This window comes from Argiope bruennichi, chromosome 5, assembly GCF_947563725.1.
Source record: "Argiope bruennichi chromosome 5, qqArgBrue1.1, whole genome shotgun sequence".
In the NCBI taxonomy this organism is placed as follows: domain Eukaryota; kingdom Metazoa; phylum Arthropoda; class Arachnida; order Araneae; family Araneidae; genus Argiope; species Argiope bruennichi.
Window position 1 is genome coordinate 48096814 of NC_079155.1, and position 24986 is coordinate 48121799.

Below are 24986 nucleotides of genomic sequence, written 5' to 3' on the forward strand. Positions count from 1 at the left end.
CTTGGCGACAGGCTTGTCTTTGAATTTCGCAAAAAATGGCAGAGTCCATAGAAAATAAGTATCTTGGTGGTAGCTCTTTTAGGACTTGAGTGCCGACGATTTTTCTAGAATATTTCAGCTGAATATATGCTGAATTGATTAATCATTTTCATTATGATTTAGCTTTGGAATGGACAGTACTTTAACAGATACTAAAATCAAAAGAATGGAAAAAGAGTGTCATTTGAATACTAAATGCAGCATTCAAGCTGTGATCTTTGCATTTTCTTCACTATATATATAACTTTTCTGTTAAATATATTAGTTATGACTAATATATATAGTTGCAGGAGCAAGTAAACCAAGCAATGCAAACTAACCAAGTAAACCAAGCAATGCATATCTTTATTTTATACATAATTTCATTTTACTGTTAATTATTAGTGAAAAATTAAGCACAAAAATTAATTATTATGCTTGTGTTGTAGTTATTATTTGTCATATTTGCCCATTAGATAAAAAAAAAATATATAGCTAAAAAAGGAAACAGAATATTTAAAAAAAAATTTAATCAAAAACAATTTAACAAATTTCCAATTACATAGTTCAATACAGTTTTGAAATAAATCCTATTTATATTAAAACTAGTATTGCATTATTATACAATTGGGCAGTTTTTACTGAAAGTGGTGTAAGTTCATTTTGTTTTTAAATGAAATATCACATAATTTGTGTTTCTTCTAATGCAAGTTCTAGTTAATATCAAATATTTTAAAATTTGCAACATTTTGTTCAATTTAAAACTAGTCATTAATGGAAACCGTATAGCAATTGATTATGAGATTTAAACTGGCACAGATTAGATCAATCCAATGGTATAAAGATGAGAATGGGAAAGACAAGGAGAGGATCAAAGCTCCTATGCTCCTCCTTAAAACAAAATATTAGTAATTTTATTTTTAAAATAAATATACAGTGACATAGGGAGTGTATGTGACACTTAGGATGATTATCTTGTTCCCAGTAGTTATTGCTTTAGCAAAGACATACGACATAGCCTGTGTATGGTATTTTTTCATCAGCTCCTCACATTTCAGTTTAAGAAGTTGTCATGATGGTGCTCTCTAAGACTGGCAACATGGGCATCTATATTCCAAATCGCCAAAACTGCAATATGACAAAGAAATTTCGTACCATGCATTATTCATTCTTATTCACCAGTTCATCAATTACACTAGTGAATTATATGCCACTTAATGTTGTTGTTAGCTATGTTTCTATTGCAGGAAACTGAAAGATAAGAAAGCTGTTTCTGCTTATTTTTAATTATTTAATATAATGCAAGATAATAATTTTTTAACATTATCACTAAAATAATGCACAAAGTCATGACAACATATAAAGCAAATAAATTTATTCTTGTTTTGAAATAACCAACTGAAACAGTAGACTAATGTCACCTGTACAAGTAATAAATATTAAATAATAAAAAAACATATCAAAGCGTAATATTTTTAGTAGTTAATAAACATTCCAATAGTACTGAGTATAAAAGCTGTTAATATTAAAAACATAACTCGCTTCAAACAATAACATTATACATCTATACATATAAAAGCACAACATGCTCCTTTTTGCTATTTTTGATATACATAAAAAAGAATGGTTTTAATTACATTTTCTTCAGGTAATAGGACACAAAATTTTAACCATTATTCATTAATTATAATGTTATGGCGACATTTCCTATTTTCATAACATGGGTACATTCACATAAGTATCGAAATGGTTTATATTTAGAGAACCATATAATTAGCTACTAAAGTGCTGCATTCTCAATACAGATTTTTTCAAGTTCTTCTTCTTCTTTTTTTTTTAATATAAGCTTTTTGTTCAAATCCTACAAAATTTAATGTTCAACATCAACTCAAACTTTTAAATAAAACTTTTTTTGAATGTTAGAATGGCAAAAAGAGAGCTTACTATCTGGTTTACAATATCTCTAGATCCTAGGCCTTGTTCCCATGAAATGTGGTTTGACAAACATGATCTGAAGTTTGCCATAATGATCTGAAGTTTGCCATAATCGAGGAACTCAAAAGTCGATCACTATTATGAACTTTGAGCAAATCAAGATTTGCCACTCATAGTAAAAACAGGACTTAATACTTCTAAATCATTTTTTCCCCTCAGTTTTATTAAAATGATACTATATTGGCAAAAAGGATGATTCAAGTGTATCTGTCCAGCAAATGATTTAAAATGGCCTCAAAAGTCGTTTAATGATTAGTCAGAGATGAATTATATTTGCAGTCACTAGTAGTGAAGCCTGATAAGCTTTTTTTTTTTTTTTTTTTTTTTTTTTTTCAATACAGCTGAAATTTATAACTAACCATATTTGGTTTTCTCAGAATAAACCATTATTTCTGTATAGCTTTAGCATCAATACACTGTTATTTCTAACAATCAAAATTAAATGATGAATTTTTTTTCACTAAAAGGAACACAGCAAGATACTGAATTTTTATCATAGAAAAAGCAACTTTTAACAAAAACTTTTTTTGGGATATTTTATATAAAATATGCATTAGATAATTTCCAAACAATCTTTAACACCATACCTTTGACTAGAATTATATAAAAGGCTATCCAATTCAAAACAGAGCTTGCTGTAAGTAAATAGAGAGCTGTAAGAGTTTATCAAAAGCAATGCATATAAAATTCAAAAAATTTTAACAATGAGACAGTTAATATCCATTTCTGTAACAGTATATAATGTTTTCATATGCAATATTTCCACTGCATAAGAATAATAATGCACACTGTTCACGTTTTATCAACATTTATAAAATCATTTGATAATAAACCGACTTCAAATTTATATGCATGAACTAATATAGTACTTTATTAAAATTCTGAATACAATTTTCCTATGAGCATAATACATTTTTCTACAAAAGAATATCACCTAAAATTTTTTCATAATACACATGCAGTACTAACCTAAATAAACACACATACATATTTTAATAATTCATTAAGCCTAACCACAACTTTCAAAATATCTGGAGTTTGACTAGAATACAAAAAGGTCCAACACATTACCCAACCTCTTGCATCAGCATGCAATAAATAATAATGCATTGATTTTTTAATTATTTTGTTTGATATAATATAAATACATAAAAGATGTTCAAAATAAAAGAGAACAATGAAAAAATTTCTAGAATTCATTCTGAAAAAAAAATGAATTAACTATTATTTTATAAACATTTTAATTTTTTCTATTAAGACAAGAAAAAAACATTAATATTTTATGAAGCTTTTGAATCAAATTGCAATAAGTAAAATTAGTATAAAAGTAATCTAATTTTCAATTAATATAGGTATATTTAAGAAACTAAACACAAATCAGATCTCCAATCATACTTGTTTAATCAAAAATTCAACAATGTTTTATTGACAAACAAGCGTGCGTCCCATCATCTCAGGAACTTAAAAAGTAAAGAAAGGGAGAAGAAAATAAAAATCACATTTGTAAATGAATTATTTTTAAGATAAAATATTTTGAAATCCTAGGCTATTTAATATTCACAATTTTATATTTTCAAAAAGAAAAAAAAAATTAAAAAATGAATAGTGGAAAGTACAACTAATTAAATTGTAATAATCATTTGAGAAAATTATGTTCTAAAAACAGATACAATATGCATTTGTTACAAAATAATTCTTACAATAAATCCCCTGACTTTTAAATATAAACATTTGTGCATATTTAAGTAGAAGCTCTTGATATTTAATAATCTGTAATAACTCCAACATCAGTGTTAAATCTATAGTATATAGAGAAATATTAATTTGTTTTCTAGAAAAATTCTAAAAAAATAACATATCGATAAACATCTTCAATCTATCGATTCCTAACATATGGTTAGAATTGCATTAAACTTTTGAAACTAATTTTTAATGGGAACAACATTGCAAAACTACTTTTAGAAATATAGTAATAACATTTTCATAAAATTTCCTCGAGACTTCAAAATGAAGTAGTTGTTAAGAGTTTCAATGTTTAGCAACAATTTTTACATGCAACAAAATATTAGATGTTTAAAAAATTGAGTGTCTTATGATTGTAAAAGACTATTTATGCTAATTTCTCACTACAATATTATAAAAGCACCACTTTTAGTTTTGTACAAAACTAGTACATCATTTCTAATGTATGTTAAAATATAGCTTACAGTAACTGTAAGGCACTAATAATGATTGTTTTAAAAACAAAGATAGGTAGGTTATCACACCTTTCAAAATTATAGTACACTGTACTATAATATAATACATGGAAGCACGTCACAAAGTTATCTCTGAAATACAGATCATAGTTAAATTCCATTGGCACTAATTTCTCAGTATTCTTCTGATATCACTAAGTTTTAATAAGGGCATTTTTTCCAGTTTTTAACTTATCAATTCTCTTCTGTAAATGTGAATTGGCAGTTTCTAGTTCTTCTATTCTGGCTTGGGCTTCTCTCAGCTAAAAAAAATAAAAGGACAAAATTAAAATTTGAAAAGTTTTAATTTAATTAAATTGCAAGTTTTAAAATAGTTGAAGTTATAAAATATTAATATAAATATAAGTTATAAAAATCAAATAAATATAAATATTTCGATTTAAACATAGAAAAACTATTTTAGTTTTTTTAAAACAAAAACATAATCATAATTTCTTTAATTAATAAATTTATATAAGTAGTTTTTTCTTTTTAGTAGTTCTTTTCTGCAATTAGCATTCTTATATAGATAGATTTATATATTCATAAAGATATGATTTGAATTTAAAATTTAAAGGTAACTTCACTTATAATGTTTAATATTTTATTAATAAAATAATATAAACACTAAAATTTGTCACTGGAAAAATTATTTAATCAAAAATGAATGCTTATAGCATTTCAAATTAATCAAATCATGCTTGACTAAGATAAGTTTACTTTTCCATTTATTTGTATTAGAACATGTAATTTTGAAAATATGGTTTAAATCTTAAAGCCTATTATAATTAGTTACATTTTTTTCTGCAAAACAAATATATTTAAAAAAATTTCTGTTTATTTTTTTAACTTTCCATTTTCACTTTAACAACTAATGTTGGCAAGCATTAAAATATAAATTATATGAGCATGCTTGAAAAAGTTACTTATTGAAAAATGTTTGAAAATAAAATGATAATAAGCCATTCTAAAGCTACAGATTACATTCAAAGAAAATTCTTATAACACTTCTTTGAAAATGTTATAGGAATAGAAGAAATTTGATATTTATTCTATTGCATCAGGAATTAATTTAAAATAAATTTGATAATTCATCCCATGCAATCTCCAGTGTCTTGTGCAGACAGTTAGATGACCTTAAGTTGGTTTCTGTAACTAATTATACATGCATGGAATTATTCTTGCAAAGAAAGAACAAATAAAATTTCTTCTTTCCAAATCTGTCATCAGAAATATTTTTAATAATAAAATATAGCCTTTTCAGAATTCTGTAATGAAAGTTTAAACATTTAAAATTTGTAAACATGAAACCAAACTGAAGTAATAACATGTAAAGTACGGTTTTTATAATTTTTACCTCTCTCTGGAGTTTTCTTTTTTCAGCTTTCAGTTCATCTTCGGTGGTCTCTGCAGCTTCAGCTTGATTTTTAAACCTATTTAATTGACCTTCAAGCCTTGATACCTATAATACAAAACAATAAATTATTTTTCAAATCCAAATAAAGTTTAAGGTTAAACACATATTGATGAAAAAGAATACTCACACTACTTTGTAATGTAGTAATTTCTTGTTCGGCTTTCTTTAATCTGTACTTGTAATCATTAACTTGCTTATTGGCTTCTCCTAAAAATCAAAAATTGAAAACAGTGTCAGAGATATAGCTGACAGATCAAATCACTAACATGGAATATTTTATAAAATAATAAAACAAAATCATCACATCATCTTCTGCACTAGAATATTTTCCAAAATATTTTTGTTTATTTTTGAAAGAAACAGTCATTGATTTATCTATTATACTATGTCCAATTATCAGAAAAAAATGCAAGTTAAATGCTATATGCATGGCAATTAATACCTTTAACAGCGGCCATAATTTACTAAAAATACACTATATGGCCAAAAGTGTTGCACTTGTATGTAGGAAAGTAAATATGATTCTTATTATTGGTTATATAACTAATAAAAAATATCAACTGATGGTTGAGATCAAATATAAACAAGTTAATCTGATAAAGAACTTTACATTTTTTAATGCACGATGCTTTAGGTAAAACTAGGAGTGAAACATCCACTTTCTACATTAATAATGGATAAAAGACACCTTTTTTTTCCCACCAGCTTAATACCAATTATCATGTATAGGATGACCATGTTTAAAGTATATATGTTACAGTGAAAACCCGAAATCCATCATACCACAAATTAACTAGGGAAAACGCGTTCTAACTGACAATGCTAGGAAGAACCCGTTTTATTAGTGTTTTGAATAATTAGTTAGACAGTATAATTTAATCCAAAATTATTGCATTAAACTATATTTACTAATACAGTGTTTGAGAAAAGAACTTATCATTGAAAAAAAATACTTTACTTGAATATAGTTTAATTAGTACAGTTATTGCAAATTACTTATTTTGATATGGAAAACTGAATTGTAAACTCTTAGAACTGCAAAGAGATACCATACAGAAATAATTTTTGAATCACTTTGAAGAACAATCTTTTTTACAAGAGCAGTGGGCGAACCCTTGTCCAATTCCTACAGTTCCTATTCTTGCTGCTGTTCTCAGCGAAATGTCCTGATCTGGAACTCATTCTTGACTCAAGAAAATTTGCTGAGATACATTGAATTGAGATCTCAAAATCAGTGAATATATTAAATTTTTGTATCAAACTTGTACTCTGGTTAGTTGTAGTCTACTGCATAATTACTTACAAAGTTAATATAAGTAATAACCATATATCTATTGAATAAATACTGAAGTAATTAAGTTTAAATATCATTTCTTACTTCGAATATAGTTTGTTCAGAGCTCTATTTTTAGTGCCAATTTTGTACAGGTCATCTGATTTTTTTTCAAGCACTACACTGATGAGATTTTGCAAATCAGCTTTATCTTTATCAACTTCTGGAATGGGAACAACGACATTACCTCAAATCAAAACTCAGGATGTGTTAAATCGGTGATCTTTTTCATTCGTTTGGATTGGTTCGTTAAAAGTTTCTTTGGCTTCCTCTCTGATTCGAAAAATATTGGTCAACTTACTAGCAAGCATGTGCTCCCCTAATTGTACTTATTCATTTTCTTGCTCTTACTGTATTCATGTCCTCGAAAATTTTCTGAAGTTCATTCTCGTCTTCAATATCTCTATAATATCTTATGGCAAGGTTGTGGTTGTCATTCCAACTCTTGGTTCAATCCCAAACATAAATTTATATGGAAATTGTTTAATTCTTGAATGTAGAACTCTGTTTTTCATAAATTAGACAAAATGGAGACTATTGCATCATTTTGTAGTTTGCTTATCCTTCATCCAGGAAGCCAACATATTTTCTACATCCTTGTTGGCCCCCCACAACTGAATTCTGTGACTGGCTGTACCAAGGTTTTCCATGAACAATCTTCAATTTTGACTAATACGTACATAACTGCTCTATAACGGAATTTACAAACTCTCTTCCATAATCAGATTGCAGTATACAAAGAGTCCCTAATTTAAAAGATATAAAATATTTAGAAAGCACCCTCTTCCATTCCTTTGCTCTGAAGTGGTCATAGTAACACAAACGTTATTAAATGTTCCTGGTAAATCATAATAAATCTAAATTCATTATCTACCATTCATTTTTGATTGCATATCAATCAAATCCACTTGGCAGCATATATTAATTTATGAGTAAATAATATGTTTAGAAACCATACCTTTTCTTTCCTTATTTTTTCTGTTGACATGTTTCATATATCGATAAAATTTTTTATATAATCTTAATAGTTATGTTAGCAAATTTTCAATTTCAAGTCTGTCTCTAACCCCATGTCCTATGATCACATGTGTAAATTCATAGCATCAAAAAATTGTTCAACTGGAAAATAATAATTTATGGGCACATTTGAAGAAACCAACTTTCTTACTACACTCATTTCAAGAATATCATATCTTTTTGATCTGCAGTACTGAGCATAAGTCTTGCTAACGGTAGATTTTGCTTCTTCAACCTCAGATGAGAGAGTGTTGTATTCATCTTGTGTCATAGCTTTAAAGTTATTTGTTGTTTTTTTTTAATGTAAAAAATTGTAATTGCCCAAAAAATTTATTTTTTAGAAATATATTTTATACTCAATATTTATGCTCTTTGCCGCACAAAGTATTAACATTTTCTTCACTAATTGTATATAAATCAACAGCACAAACACATTCCAGCATAATTAAAGCTAGACCACTGCACTTGCTTTGAAATTTTCACAAGCAAGAAATCTATATTTATATGGTTTTAACTGGACAACACCTGAAATAACTAGAGAAGATTTATTTATTCTGCTTTATTTATTTATTCAATGCTAGGGGTTTTCCCTAGTGCTGTCAGTTAAAACGCATTTTCCCTAGTGAATTCTGGTCCACTATTAGCGCTTTTAATTAAAATGCGTTTTTCCTAGTTAATTTGCGTTTTGACTGATTTCGGGTTTTCACTGTAACATATATATTTAAAGCTTGATTACAAGGAGAGGGTAGGAGAAATTGCTATGCCAAATTATATACTACGGAAAATCGAATTTTTTGCATGAATTTACATTCTTCACTATTAGGAGTACTAGTGGCAATGAAGGTTGAAATTGGCATACAACTGACAAATATATAATGAACATTTTAAAACAAAAATATCCTTCATTACATTTTTTTAAGGTACATGGTTTGTATTTTGCAACAAAAGATGTGTAAATGAGAATTATGTAAACTGTCATTTGCTTGATTTTGAATTTTTTTTTTTTTTATTGAATCATTTAAAAGAACTTTACTAAAATTTGGAAATAATAAGGATCATACAACATTATACATCACATTGATTGATACAGACACATGATGCATTCTGTAAACAATACAGTGATTTTTCAAAATAACCATGGTTCAGAATATTCAAAGAGACATTGGAAATATTTTGTATCTAAATTTTGAAATTAAAGAAGCAAAGTTGCAAAGAATAATTTTTGAATTGTGAGGAAAAGTCAACAAAGTGAATAATAGATAGATAAAAATTCAGTAAATACTAAAGAAGAAAAGTAAGAGCCTAAAATTTATTTTTGTATTAAAATGTCCATCGAATTTAATTATCACATAAAAATGTTTCTTTAGTCATATTTTGTGTTTATTTTATTCAGCCTTATTGTCCAAATTTTGTTTACATTTGCTACCAATTTGTTCCTATGATAAAAATGTGAATTTTTTTTTTCTGTTATAAATTATTGTCTTAAGAATTAAATAGTTTGGAGTTCAAAATAGTGCTATATTCAGCTCATTAATATCCCTGCAAATGAGTTCTAAATATTCATATTTTAATTAAGATCAACTTGTATTCACTACCCTATAATTATATCTAAGGGCAAATAAAAAATAAATAAAAAGGTATGGACAGCCAGACATCCCATGTATATATATATATGAACATAACATTTTTTAATCAGAAGGCAGTTTCGAAGAGACTTTCGATTTCTTTACGCCGTTTTATTCTATCTTGGAGTAGCACACATTATGCACAAGCAGGAGCGATGAGCACACACACACAACACAGAAAGAAATGAGGTGAAAGCCGATAAACTTTTATCATTGGTCTTATTATCTGTGATGTTTTAATAGGGATTTCCAATGAATGTCAATCAAAAAGCAGGGGAAACACATGGATCTTTTAGAAGAATTTGTAAAATCAGCGATATTTTGTCCCTACATGCCGAGTGTGTGAAAGTATTGACATTTAGCTGATTCACCAATTAATTCAGATTTTATTAAGCTTCACTTGAATTAATTCAATAGAGAAAGTGGAATTGGATCAGGAAATAAGAGAATGAAATTACTATGGGCTAAATTAAGATTTCAAAATATCATTATACTTCCATATATATATATATAATGTATAAATATATATGCATTTATATAAGGTGTATAAATATAGTGCTATAAATATAACAAAAAAAATTGATTTAACAAAACACTACCAGATTAAAATTTCATATAAACAATTAAATACTTTATAAAGGCTTAAAAATCAACTTCAATTGCTTTCTTTAATTATAAATGTTCCTCTGAGCTTACTTTGTACTTCCATGAGTTTCATTTCAGGACCATTTACTCCAGTGCTTCGCAGTGATAACTGGTCTAGTTTGTAAGCTTTTTGTCTTTCTTCTTCTAAATCTAATCTCAGTCTATAAATCTGCAAAACAAAGAGAAAGGTTTTTTCCATTTTTTAATGAACTTGAAAATGGCTTAATTTTTTGATGAAATTAAGTGATGATATAAAAGAAGACAAGATTTACAAGGTGCAAATATAAAGCATTCATATATTAATAAATAACTGCTCTGCCACTGATCATTATTGTGACAAAAGTGAAGGGTTATAGTTTATCAGGAATCATAAAATATGAAGAGATGACATAATAAACCTTAATTAATCAGCACAATTATTATTATTATTATTTTGAAATATAATTTTAAGACATAGATACTGAATGCAAATTAATAGCTAAATAGCATCTAATTGCATTTATTTTTCATTATAAGGAACTAAATAAGTTACTTAAAATATTATTTTGTAACCTAATGGAATTAACATCAATTGCTCATAATAGTACTTATACCTTGTCTCAAAAGTTTATAGAATCTTATATTTTGCTTATATTATTTGTTATATATGTTGTATTTCGAAGTAATTTACTGTATAGATATGTTATGTTAATTGAAAAATCAGCAGTTCTTACCCATATATTTAAACCAGTTTTTAAATAATAAAATAAACTGAAATAATTTGTCCCAAAAGTTTATAGACAAGTACAATTTTATGCACATATGTTATCAGCAATCATGACAAAGAATTAAAGCCTAATAGATATGTTATTAGAAAAGGAAAAAGATAATCTGCATTTCAAGATGTCTAAAGTTTTGCAGCTCTTTAATAAAGAAACAAGTCAAATTCTGAATTTGAACTTCTCAATAAGACTGTTAAGGAAACACCAGAATTTTAAAATCATTCTAAAAGTATAATCTATCGTGTATTAACTTATAAGACATCATATAAGGCAAAAACCTTGTTCGAAGAAGACAACATGCAATAGATATTCACAGTGATAGATTGGTACAAAGAATGGCTTCATGCCAGAAAATGTCAGTTCATGAAATTCCTCGGGTTTCCTAGTTGCAAATGTCAAAGAACATTGCTCACAGACAAATTATAGAATTTGGTTATATGATCTATTCAAAAATAGCTCACAGGCTACCACACATTATTAGGAGATTATAATGGGCACATAATACATATCATATGGTGATAAATGGATATTTGCACTTCTCAAAGATGGGAGAAAGAAAAAAAAAAAAAAAAAAAAAAAAAGGAGCCTTAATGGATCTGACATGGATATAAAATATTGCCATGATTTATGAAAAGAACCCAGGAGCATTTTCTGCAGGCACATTTCTGATGGTAGATCTTGATAGATAGATGGCTTTTGGTTTTAATGGTTAAGTGGATCTAGTATATTTGATGGCCAATAGAATGTTCCTAAATACATTGAAACACTAGAAAATCAACTTATGCTATTAAGTTAAGAGGGAAACGATTTTGGGAAAATCAGCATAATAATTCTCCCATCCATATCTCCAATGCTAAAAAAACACCTATTAAAATGCAAAAATAAAAATGATACTATTCTTTAGAGGCCATCAATCAACCCTGATATAAACCCAATTGAGAATGTGTGGGGCATTATGTTTCAGAAGTATATGAGAATGGTGGGAAATTTTATTCAGTGCAATTGAATTTTCTGAAGACAGCCAATGCAATTGCAAGGTACAACTTGGAACTAGAGATAATAAAACTTTAATTATGTGAATGGGTAAATATGGTTCAGTTTCATACTGAAAAATGTAAAGACTCAAAACTATTAAAAACTTTGTATCATTAACATTGTCACTTTTTGTCTAAATGTCATATATTCTTTAACTTTTGGTCTATAAAATGTGTCCATTTTGTTACATAATTGAGATAGAAGTTATTATTTTTCTAAATATTTTATTGAATGCAAGTTGCGTATCGTTTGAATAAAATTCTCATATTTGGTGTGTTTGTACGTGTTTGGTGCATTTTTTTCAATTCCTACTATTAATTCACACTCTCCCTATATATATTTCTTTTTCTTGTTCAAATTTTCAGTCATAAATAAAATACTTTTTATTCATCCACTCAAGTTCAAATACATTTTTTTAAAACTTGTAGTGGATGATGCTTGATGTTAACACAGTTTTTTCAAATATTAATTCATTAATAATTAAAAATAATTAATTTTTAATACTTTAAATAGAATTTTAGCAGTTTGTAATGAAAATTGAAATTAACAGGTGGTAGCTCAATCAGTAAAATGCAAGGATTTCAGTATTTTTCACGTGAAGAATGTGAGTTCAATTCTTGCAAAAGTTGGAATTGACTTAAAAAAATTCTATTTATATATTACTTGTTTCTGTTATGCCAAAGTCAATATTTTACTAAAGTCTACAAATTTTTAGAACAGAATGTGTACTTAATAGTTTTTTAAATAAATTTGAAGTGCTGATATCTTATAAAATTTTAAAGTTCTAACAAAAAAAAAAAAAAGTAATCAGAAAGTTGTACCTCATCTAGAAGTTCTTGTTTTTCTTCGGCAAGTTTCTTTAACCGAACATCTGAAAAAAAAAAAGAAAAAAAGAGTTAAAGATTTCATACAAAAATTTTTAATTTAAATGAAATTTTGCAAGAACTCTTAGCTTAAAAAAATTAACATAATTTATAATCCACATTCACTAACAAATGATGATTTATATTTGGAAAAATGACTGATTAATCAATAAAATTATTTTTTTAGCTGATTAATCAAAGATAAAAAAAATATACAAAATCACAAAATTATTCATTGTTTAATATAAAATAGTTATTTTTACAACTTGATTATTATTATTATTGATTAGCAATTTTGAATGCAGCAATTATTACATTTTAGGGCCCTTCTTAAAAAGCCATTGCAAGAGTAAATTCTTCCCAAGGCATAATATTACTTATTCATTTCTACTCATCATCAGAAGTATGACAAATGTAGTAATCATCCAAAATCTATACTTTTTGTTTCTTCTTCATATTTAGCTTTAAAAAAGTAGTATAAGCACATTAGGCAATAAAAATACTCAAAACCTGGCTTTCTAATCCTATTTACTCCTCAGCAATCATACCCTTGCATATTAATGAATGAAAAAAAAAAAAGTACAATTCCTTAAAAAATATTTTAAAAGTTAATTTGATGACATTTTAAACATTTACAGATGACATGTTCTATAGATGAGCATGCTTTTAATAAATTGAAATAATGTTTTCTTTAAAGAAACAGTAAATTTTAATTCATAATTAAGAATATACCATAAATGCAATAATAATATAATAGTATATTTTAAAAAAAATCAAGAATTATGTCTTATAAAACTCCTAAAACACATCAAATGTAATTTTTTTCTGTAAAAATCATAATATTTATATTAGAAAAAATTAACAAAATAAACTCAAAAATACCTAAAGTTCCAGATCCTGCTTTATTTAAAATATCTGCTGCTGCTTGAGAAACTAAAGCCATTTTAGCAATTCGCTTTTCCCTTTCAGATTCTGATTTCTTTTTATTATCAGAAGATAATTCATCTTCATCATCATCTTTAACTTCCTCTTCTTCACCACCAACCAAAACTAAGCCATGTTCCTATAATATATTCATACAATAATTGATCACATAAACTATAAATGCTCAATTAGTCAAAGGATAATTTAATCAAAAATAATTTGATGTTACTTTTCTGTGAATGGGTAAAAAAAAAAAAAAAAAAAACGTTTTAATAAAACAAACTTTTTTTTTTTTTTTTTTTTTTTTTTTTTTGCAACAAAAAACATATAGAAATTGAATTTAAAAAAATCTTTGTATTGAAAAATAAAAAAAAGCTGATACAACAATCCTAAACACTAAGAAATAAGTTAGCTTTAAATGATCTACAACATCTATATTTTGATGCTTACCACAATATTACTTCTCTTATAGATTTTGGTTTAATGAATGTTTTAAATCACATAATAGCTACAAAAAACAAAATGGCTGTTACAAAAATGAAACAAGGCTTATACTCACAGTTATTAGTTCATCTCTCATTCGAATACATTCCTTTAAAAGTTCCGATTGCTTCTTGAGATCCTTGAAATCATTGTTTAATAATTCGTAGTTCTAAAAACAGAAAAAAAGGATCAATTAAAAAAGAATGCCTCTTTTTAAAAAATAAGCATAATAAAAATTTGGATGAATAATTATTTTTAAAGATATCTAAAATTGAAAGTATCAACACTGAAATATATATACATATTTCAATAAAGAGCATTTACATAAAATATTATTTTATTTGAAATCAGAAGCACGCTTATGCAAAAATATTCAATGGTAGAGTTTTCAAGCAATATCATTGTTCTAACAAATTTCATATGCATATTATGCTCATTCTCAACGATTGAGAATGAACCTATATTCTTTAAAGTTCTATGTGCTTTATAAATATGTACAGGGCCACCGCGTAGGGGTGGCAAAATTGTTCATCGCACAAGGGCGCCTGGACCATGGGGCGCCAAAATTTATAGTACTTATAGTTTTTTTTAATTTAATGTTATTTAAATAAAAGTTGTTAATTATACGCTAGCAATTTTGCATGTTTTGTATTTTCTAAGCAATAAAATGAGATTTAATTTTAATTTTATATTTTAATTTAGTTTTACTTTTATTTTCGTTCCTGCGGGTTGTTTTCGTTTGTGTAAAATAAAATTTGATTGCCGATACGAACAATAAAAACACGTTCCGTGTAGAGTTCGTGCTACCACACGGAACGTGTTAAAAATATAAGAATTTGTAACATGTAACAACAGGAATTGGGAATGCTTTGTATCGGAATATATTTATTCTTTATATGCTGTGAAGCTGTTGCGGCTGAACGTCGTTGTTTAGTTTGCTTTTTTTTTTTTTTTCGTAATGATGATGGCGGCACCACCGTGTGAGTGTGCCCGTGAATTAACGGGCAATAACCTTATCTTTGCGATGTTTTACCAAAGAGGATATGCCACCTATTGATATTTTAAATGAAAACAATCTTACCGATGTTTATGAAAACAATCTTACCGATACATTTCCGAATATTGGAATAGCTTTACGGATTTCTTGAACCCTTTCAGCTTCGGTGGCTACTGGAGAACAAAGTTTTTCAAAACTTAAAATTATGAAAAACTACATGCGATCTACCATGGCGCATACCGGACTTGTCAATTATATCCATAGACAGCGAAATTTTGGATAAATTAAATATAAAGGAATTGATACGAGCGTTTGTAGCTGCTAAGCTAGGAGAATCCATATTTAAATAAAGGAATTGATACGAGTGTTTGTAGCTGCTAAAGCTAGGAGAATCCATATTTAAATATATTTTCTAATTCTTATATTTTACTTAAAAAAAGTTTTATCCTTGTCTTGTTTTTGAAATTTATGAAATAGTAAAAAACAATAAGATAATTTAAGTAATAATAAAAAATAATAAACAATAAGACAAACGTGTTTTAATATTATAATTTTAAAGCTTTTCAGTTCGAAAGTCAAATTTTGAATACTATAAAAGAGTATTTCACATATAATTTGCAGCACTTTATAAGAGTGCAACAGAATCCCATAAAGGGGCGCCAAATTTCAATTTGAACAAGGGCGCTTAGTACCCACGCGGCAGCCCTGAATATGTACTATGGCACAGTTTTTTTCCTTGCATTATGGAAATAGCATAATAAGTAAAAAATAAGTAATAAATTGCTTAAAAATATAATATTATACATCCCTTTCCCAGAATATGTAATATAATATTATATTTTTGGATATGTTTCCCAGGAAAAAATGTAATATTATATTGATATATCTTTTTCCCAGGATATTTTAAGACATTATCTTTTAACATTTCCAATTGACCTATGGTTTAAATTTACTATTATGACAGCAAAATAAAGCAAATAATATGTTTAAAGGTTTTTTTAATTATCAAAGATATGGAATTACAATACACAATGATAATTAACGATGGTTAGCTTATCATTCACCTTTGAAAAGTGAAATTAATTAAAATTCTGGAAGAAAGCATCAATTTTGTGAGTATACAAATTTTTTAAGCATTAGATTTCTATAAAATATATTGTGCTAAGTTTTAATTACTAAAAATTTGAAAACTTTTCATCCTTAAAAATCTCTGCTATTGTCATAATGGTGAATAAACATCAATGCTCACAATAAATTTAGAAGATGAATTGGAATTGGACTTTTGCCCCACTTCATTTTAATAATTTCACCACCAGCTTATGGCCCTGATCTCCTCTACTAAATCACTTGCTTAAAGGGCCCCAAGCTCCAAAGAGGTGCAGCAATGGAGGCATCAGATGTTGTGGCAAGAATGAATGTTGCACTGGATAATTATTTCAAAGAAAACATCGAATACACAGATTCAAACTATATTCACTCATTTGTAATAAAATTTCTAAAATTTTTTTGAAAGTAGTAGTAAAACTATGATTTTCTCAAATGCAACTTGCTTATATATTTCAGAATAGAATATAGTGCAACATTTTCCATCAAGCTACAGAAAACTAGTAAGGCTTTAGTAGCGTAAAAAAACATACAAAATGAATGAATTGGCAATCACAGTATACAAAAGTAAAATTCTTTAGAATAACCATACATTTGTTAGTGAATAATACACATGTTACATAGTCTAAAATCTTTAATAATCTTCAAAAGATAAATGCAGACTTAACGAAATGGCATTTTCTTAAAATTTTAAACTTTCAAAGTTAAATCTTCTGGATAGCATGGGGATAAATATTAGATTAGTAATTAATGTTAGCTTTAAGTAAACCTAACATACCATAAGTAATTCATATTTCTAAAGTCGGTCATTCACAATCACTTCACATCATGCCAATAATGAAGCAGTGGCACTCTACAACATTCCATTTCGCCCCTCCTTCATTTTAAGCCAATTATTCATATCAACACATCATATTCATTCTAATCCCCTAAACTTTAAAAGAATACAATACAACTTTCCCCCTCCTAATTTCTTCCAGCCTTTATTTTTCCAAATTCATTCAGAGAATATCCTTCCCAAACAAATGAATGGAAATGGACAAAAAGGAAAATAGTACGAATTGTAAAACCAGTATTTCAGTCCATGCCAAACCAACTATGATAAATTTTTCAAGTTGCCAATAAATTTTGAAAATCGGACATGGCATGGAATGGTCATGAATGTCAAATTGAAGAATCGGAGATATAAGATGTTCAATTTACACCATATGTAGATAAGTGAAATAGGAAGAAAAGATTAAACCCTTCACATGTTTAAAGTCTGAAAGAGAGGAAGAAAATAATCCATGTGCAGGCAGCAAATAATACTTACTCTAGATACAGTTTTATAATCTTTCTGAACTAAAAGATTAGATTCTTCTAATTCTTCAAGTTCATCTTTAAGAGTATCTACTTGATAAGACAATGTAGTTTTCTCATTATCCAACTGAGCAGCTGTTACCATAGCCTTTTTGAATTTTTCTTCCAGTTCCATCACTTGATTTGTAAGAAGCTACAAAGGATGGATACAAAATGCATTAAAGTATTCTTATACCATATTGGTGTATCAAATGGTAATTTTCAATTTTTGTTACAATTATATAAAACAATTTATAATGGAAACATGCAAATAAATAATATTTCAAACAAATACCTTGTATTCTTTACTTCCAATCGTTTCAGGAAACTCTTCACTATTTCGACGTGAATCGGAACCAACAGATGCATAGGACGAAGCTCTCTAAATATAAAAACAAACAAACAGCGAGATAAATTTGGTGAATTGGTCAAGAATTCAAATGGTACATATAGGAATCTTAGTATTAAGCAGTAAATTTAAAATAATACATCTCGATTGTCACTTCTGATCCCTCTTGGAGGTCTTGCAGGTTCATCAATGTGATCTTCATACTGATCAGTGTGATTTTTTTCTGCCTGGAAAATATTTTCAATTTGTAAGAAAAGGCATAAATCATAATAAATGCTCATCTGTACATTCAATTCAGAATTTGGGCATTTTAATAAACCACCCAAAATTTCATTGGCACACAGTTCTTTTTTTTCTGACAATATCATTTAAGAAACTCTAATAATACCCTTCATCAAATAAAAAAGGCTCGAGTTAAAAAATTATAAACAATAGGGCATAAATATATTAAGAAGAATGTTATTGTTTAAATACACAATGCCGATCAGATATTGCACACCTGAGTTGTTGCATTTTAATAACATCTTTAATGGAACGAATTCAATTGAAGAATAATCTTCGGGGATAAAATGAAAAAATGTTTATTAATTAATGGAAAAGATGTAATCACAATATTTGTAGCATTAACAATGATAAGTAATTCTTATTTTTAATTCCAAGAAATACAAATTCCATTATATTGACACGCATTTATCACTAATGACAACGACTTTTATTTCCCGTTTATTATTTAAAAAATTACGGATTTTGCAAACATAATAAATAAATTTTGTATTAAAAAGAAACATTCTCACCTCCTTTTGTTGCTTTTCAATTTCCCGCATTCGTATTTCCCTAGCTTCGGCTCTAGCCTGCCGCCTCGCCACAAGCCGGGCCTCGGCCTAAAAGCAGAATTTCATAAGAATAATTTATAAAAAACGGCAATCTTCAAAAACACATAATAATTCTAAAACAATAAACTTGCTTTCAAATATTATAGAATACAAGAGTAAAATTTTGCAATGCTATACTAAATGTGTGGTGATTTCAAATCAACAAATACACCGTTTTTCAAGTAATATATACTATATTAGAAACGATACCAATATTTAAGTTAAAAAGAAGTCAAAATAACATCAGCTGAACAAATTTAAATAAACGCACAGACTTGCATTCAGATCCTTTTTTTCAATTAAAATAATGACCGAAAGTAAACAAGAAAAAGGTTAACTACTAAAACTATTCGATAGAGAAATGATAAATTATTCATTGCCGGAAATGAGAAGCTGTTCTTCCTCGACTTACAAACCCCAAACATGTCCTTATTTTGGGAGAGGCTTAGAATCGGAAGATTTACATGGACTAAAAATCAGATTTAAATATATCGTTAGATGAAATATAATAAAGCAGATGTACAATCAAAGCGGAGAAAAGTATAACAAAAAAGATTTTTATTTCTTCTAGACAACACGTAGAATGTTTACATTTACATTATTTGATTATTTTCAGAAATTGCATTACTAATTATATGTGCTTGAAAATCTTGTAAAAAAAATATTTTGAAATCTTTACAAATACTTTTACAGGATATTCTTGTGAAAAACATTGGCCACGATCGTTTTACAATCGGACTACCCAAAATGTCGTAAAAAAAGAAAACACCTTCAAAACCAACACAAAACATGAACAAAAGTTATAACATGACAGTTTCAAATAAAAATATGACTGGGGAAAAAAAAAAAAAAGTGAACGTATGAATGCAAAAGTGTTACAAAGCTTCTTTAATATATAAGCTTAATGCACTAGAAAACAATATCTTATAGTAAGTGAAAATAACATTCAGTTCCTCATCGAAAAGAGGAGTAATAAGTACTGAACAATTTTTTAAAATCAAGTTAGGTAGATCAACAATTGAGAACACTCACAAAATCTCCCCAGATTTCGTCACAAATCTTCTAGATCTAACACTTTGTTTACCAAACAATCCCAGTTTACTAATGCGAGGATGTTTTGACTCACGACAGATTTAATGTGCGCCACATTCAGGATTCAGTAGCTTTTCACCAAGTCCACGATTTCCGCTCCCAAACCGGAGATGTCACACAGCCCAGTTGAAAGACAAGTTGTAAAGCAAATATTTATCAAAGAAAGCTCTAATTGCGAAAAGAACGAGAAAATGTGTCCACATTAAGTATGTGAAATTAAAGTCTCTCATTTAATGATATATTTAATAACAGAGAAGCAGATTCAACATTTTTATGGACCATTGATTTGAAATTAAATCCCACAGAAGACTCATTCTGTTAAATGGACTGAAGTATATATTTTCAGTTTTTATACTTATTTCATCACATTTTCTCTATCATTTTGTAACGATAGATATAGTACATGACCGATAGGGAGCTACTGCAATCTAATCTTTTTGGTATTCTACAAAGGCATCTCTCACCTACTATATTAAGGACATTTCAACTTGATGTAAAAAGTCATAAGCGGGTGCCTGCAAATAAAATAATTAAGTTTTTTTTTTTAGTGTTTTGAGGTTATAAAAAAAAAGAAGTCCTCAAGAGTTGAGAAAAATAAGTTCTCTTTCATTTTAAATAACTAAAGAATTTTAATACTATAATATCAGTTATTGATACTTGAAATTGTGTTAATTTTAAAGCATTAACATCATATTCAGGAGTATTTAATAGATGTAATCGTACAAATGAATCCATTACTCGCATCATCAACTTTTTTTTTATTATATATGTCGTTTTAGGCAACCGGAACTGATGTATCGAATTTCAAAAATTAATCAAATCTAGGACCGAACATTCTATATATCATGGCGGTATTTAAGTACTTCACAATAATATTACGAACGGAACTTAAATGCCCGATGAAAAAGAAGTTAGTGAGGTCAATTCAAGATTAAATATATTATATATATTTATAATACAGGAGAAATGTCAAAAATAACCTATGTTTTATTTTTATTTTTAAGGATTTTTTTTTATATATTTGAAAGTATTTAACAATCTGAAGTAAAGAAATTACGTAAACAAGAAGTCGAAAGTTCGGTAAATTTTAATGCAATACTTTGACTGGATTTTCTACTTAATTTCCATTTATTTTTATCCCAATCGGAGAAAACGCAATACCTTGCACATTTGAAAAACAATGATAATGATTTTCAAATGAAATGAAATACTAGGCTCAAATTTGATAACTCCAAAGTAATCGGAATTCGTTTATTGAAAGCATTTTAATGTAGTACTAAATTTTGAAAGAATAAATAAGAAGGCTAAATATGGAATTGTTGAAAAAAGGAATAAATAAATCATGATGAAAGTTAAAATAAAACGAATTGAGTTTAGATTTTCTTCTTTTTAACATCAATATTGTCAATGAAATAAGGAAAAATGCAGGTATGTAAGACTGTAAAATATTTTTGAGTATCTATTTGAAAAGTAAAAATTATTTCTCTATCTTTTATGAACTCTTATTCATCTATTCTGGAATATTTCCATTTTTAAAATTCCTTTCTAAATATATAGATATCAAAGAAAATTAAAACTTGCCTCGAGAACATAAAAACGGTATAACTAGTACATACGTATAATAATCAATAAACTAAACTAAAGAACAAAAACACGAGTGGCGTGAATAACAAGAACCATTAATAATTCCAATAACTCATTTACTGAAATAAATAGATTTTGAAATATTAATGCCCCCTAAATGTAGACGAATTAGGAAAATCGATCTTGGTTTTGCTCGATTTATAATAATTATACAAAGAAGTCTACTTGTAATTTTGATGACTATTAGGCAATATTATTTATATATCAGTAAATCATTCTAAAAATCTCAATCGTTTTAACAAAAGCAAACTTAAATAACATGAATTCAATGGATCGCATAACCAAATAATGACTTCTCCAATAGTTCAATACAGACATAGACTGCAATCCAGAAATATTTCCAGATTAATAAAATCAGTTTCAATCTGATGGAATAATAATCCTAAGCAATTTTGCTTTCTTTTTGTAGTTTAATATTTTATATCGTCAAAATGGAATACAAGTGTGATCATTTAATGGAATAAATTTATAAAATGAATAAAATACATCAATAATAATCTGTAATTTGATAAATAAAAGATAATATTCCGAAATACAATCTTCATTTCTTCTAATTCTAAATTATTTTGTATTCACGAATTCGCACATTTACAATGAAGTCTATGGCCGTCCGGCATTGGTTTATATTTTCTAATCATTAAAAGTAATTGGAATCCAATGAATGACAGCCCTAACTTGATATTTAGTTTATGATGGACAACAACAATAACAAATAAATTGCTATCGAAACACTTATTTCATTCAATAATAGCATATATTTTATAATCCTGTTTAGCAGTAACGCAATTTGAATCTAATCTATTCATACATATTTATTAGTATAGCATACTAAAAATCAACTAAGGGAAGTTTATTCTTATGTAAATCAGTCGAAGACTTAACAATCATGTTAGACAGATATCATAAGTGTTCACGCTATTCAAATTTATGATCAGAAAGTCCCTACTGCAAGTTATTTAACTATATGCATTCACTAGATTTCTATGATAATTTAGGATTATAGTGCAACTTTCCATTAAAGAATTGAAAAATTATTTTGTAAAACTTATTAACATTTATTTTCATTTCATTTCTTATTAACATTATTTTTCACTTTTTTCATTTGTAAAACTTATTATATTTATATTAATTTCATTTCATATTCCTTTCATACCTATGTTAATCAAATGCTTAATAAAGGATGCCGAAAAACGCAGTTGAGGTTAAGGTCAACGGAAAGAGAAAGGAATATATGTATATCAAGTATCATAAACAATTGTAAAATTTTAGAAAGCTCGAAATTCAATAATACCAGAAATGTGAAACACAGATTAATAGTAAAGTCAATATTTATTTCATCTTCAATTTTAAACAGTTGTTAGAAAATGAAAAGACTCTATTAAAATACAATAAATTTTTACAACGCATGTATATATTCACATTAATAATGAGTACAAAAAAAGCGATATCAACTTTGACAGAACTTCATCTCGAATCTTTTCATAAATTATGATTTACAAATTGCAACGAAATTTTCCAAAAGCTATTAAATTTTAAACAAATTTTAAATACTAATTTTGAAAATTTAAATCATATTTGTAGTTTTTTTTTAAAAGATAAATTTCCAGAAACAAAATCTTGAATCTAAAAATTTCATGATAAATTCCTCAGGACATTAACTATTCTAAACAAAATACTGAAAGGAGAAAGTACCAAATATTTAAAAATATATATTTTTTTCAAATACTTTGAAATTCACCAGTACAGAAAATATAACCTCTTTCGAAACCTTAATCACAACAATAAGTATCGAAAGTGAAACAAACAGAACATAAATACATTCTTTTTATCTAATCAATTTTAGTTATCTAATCGATTACTTTTTTACGAATGCAAGATGTTGCCAATTTCTGTCATTTCAAGAATAAGCACAATATATTCTTCAATAAGGAAGAAATTCTTTATATCAAAAAGAACACACAGAAAATACAAATGAAAAATAATAAAACAGGAAACAGAAACATAAATACATTTTTCTTATTTTTATTTATCTAGCAAATTTTAGTTATCTAATTAATTTATTTGTTCGAATGCAAGATGTTGTCAATTCCAGACATTTTAAGAATCTGTCACAAAGAACATTCTTCAATAGGGAAGAAATTCATTATATCGAAATGAAAGTACAGAAAATAAAAAATGAAAAGCAATAAGACAAGGAAATAAATTAGCAATTTTATAACAAAACTAACCTTATTCCCCACAGAGAGTTTCAGAATTTTGTAAATCAACATGGACATAAACACACACACATCAAACACAAGAGCAATATTTGGTCATCAACTCACATATGCCAACAACTAAATAAAGCCATCAGAAGGTTATGCAGCTTTTGCACTATTACAGAATAGACACATAACAAGGACCTTGGAAAGAACAGCTATTCTAATTTCTTTCTTCTGCGGTTCTGAAACTTCTTGACACGCCTAGTGTCATGTTTTTATGAAGGACAGCGACAATTAAAACGTCTGCCTCTTCCTTTTTTTTACTATTATGGAAGCTCTCAAATTTAATTTGTTTTAACAGCTTTCAGGAAATACATTTACTATGTGGTTTGTATGATAAAATGAACTTCACTTGTTTAGCAACACAGCATAAAGCATTAAATGAAATATAATGCATTCTTTGGGAAACTGGAGCCAGAATATTCAACTCTTAGTGGCTTTGCGAGAGGCAATTTTAATTGATGGTGGTGCGAAGGTGACAGTACAATTGCTTTCTGTATAATTCCATTTCCCAAAATATTTCCTATCGGCCATAAAAATGCAAGCAAAAGACAAGAGGTTTCAAACTTATTCGACTTCCTGACTCATGAAAAATTTACCACATTTGCATCTCAAATTATGCTGCACAATATCACAGATATTATAACTTCAGATTGGCTTTTTATTAAAACTGTAATTTAAAGTTACTTCATTAATCAAATAGCTGAAATACTGCCTCAAAGTTCATTTATTCAAATATTTTTTTTATGCAAGATAATTGAGTGAAATACAAATGATTTATTCTGCTTCAATTAATTCAATGGCTTCTAGGCAGAAGAACATGAGGCAGGGATTCTTTTTCAACAAACCTTATCCGGTTTTAATATCCACGTTCTTAACGATTTATCGTCATTTATACAAATTTTTGTTGGTTCTCTTACCTTTCCTATATTCACAAAGTATAAAGCCCTCAAGTTTCTGAAAAATTATTACAAGT

General features: G+C 27.4%; 1 protein-coding gene across 6 annotated transcripts in view; it reads right to left on the bottom strand.

Annotated features, from left to right (window-relative positions):
- Positions 1–1378: 1378 nt before the first annotated feature.
- The window catches only part of LOC129968775 (leucine-rich repeat flightless-interacting protein 2-like), an 87342-nt gene continuing 63734 nt past the window's right edge, over positions 1379–24986 (bottom strand). For 5 of the 6 annotated variants that reach the window (XM_056083012.1, XM_056083016.1, XM_056083017.1 and 2 more), the window contains 11 exons: positions 18936–19022; positions 18282–18368; positions 18088–18174; positions 17767–17946; positions 14430–14522; positions 13829–14009; positions 12905–12954; positions 10339–10456; positions 5795–5874; positions 5608–5712; positions 1379–4513 (listed from right to left, as the gene is read on the bottom strand). In XM_056083012.1, the coding sequence (XP_055938987.1) occupies positions 4406–4513; positions 5608–5712; positions 5795–5874; positions 10339–10456; positions 12905–12954; positions 13829–14009; positions 14430–14522; positions 17767–17946; positions 18088–18174; positions 18282–18368; positions 18936–19022 (1176 nt within the window). In that variant the 3' untranslated portion in view covers positions 1379–4405. Of the gene's footprint in view, positions 4514–5607; positions 5713–5794; positions 5875–10338; positions 10457–12904; positions 12955–13828; positions 14010–14429; positions 14523–17766; positions 17947–18087; positions 18175–18281; positions 18369–18935; positions 19023–23977; positions 24123–24986 lie in introns of those variants that run through there. The other variant, XM_056083015.1, reaches the window with a different exon arrangement.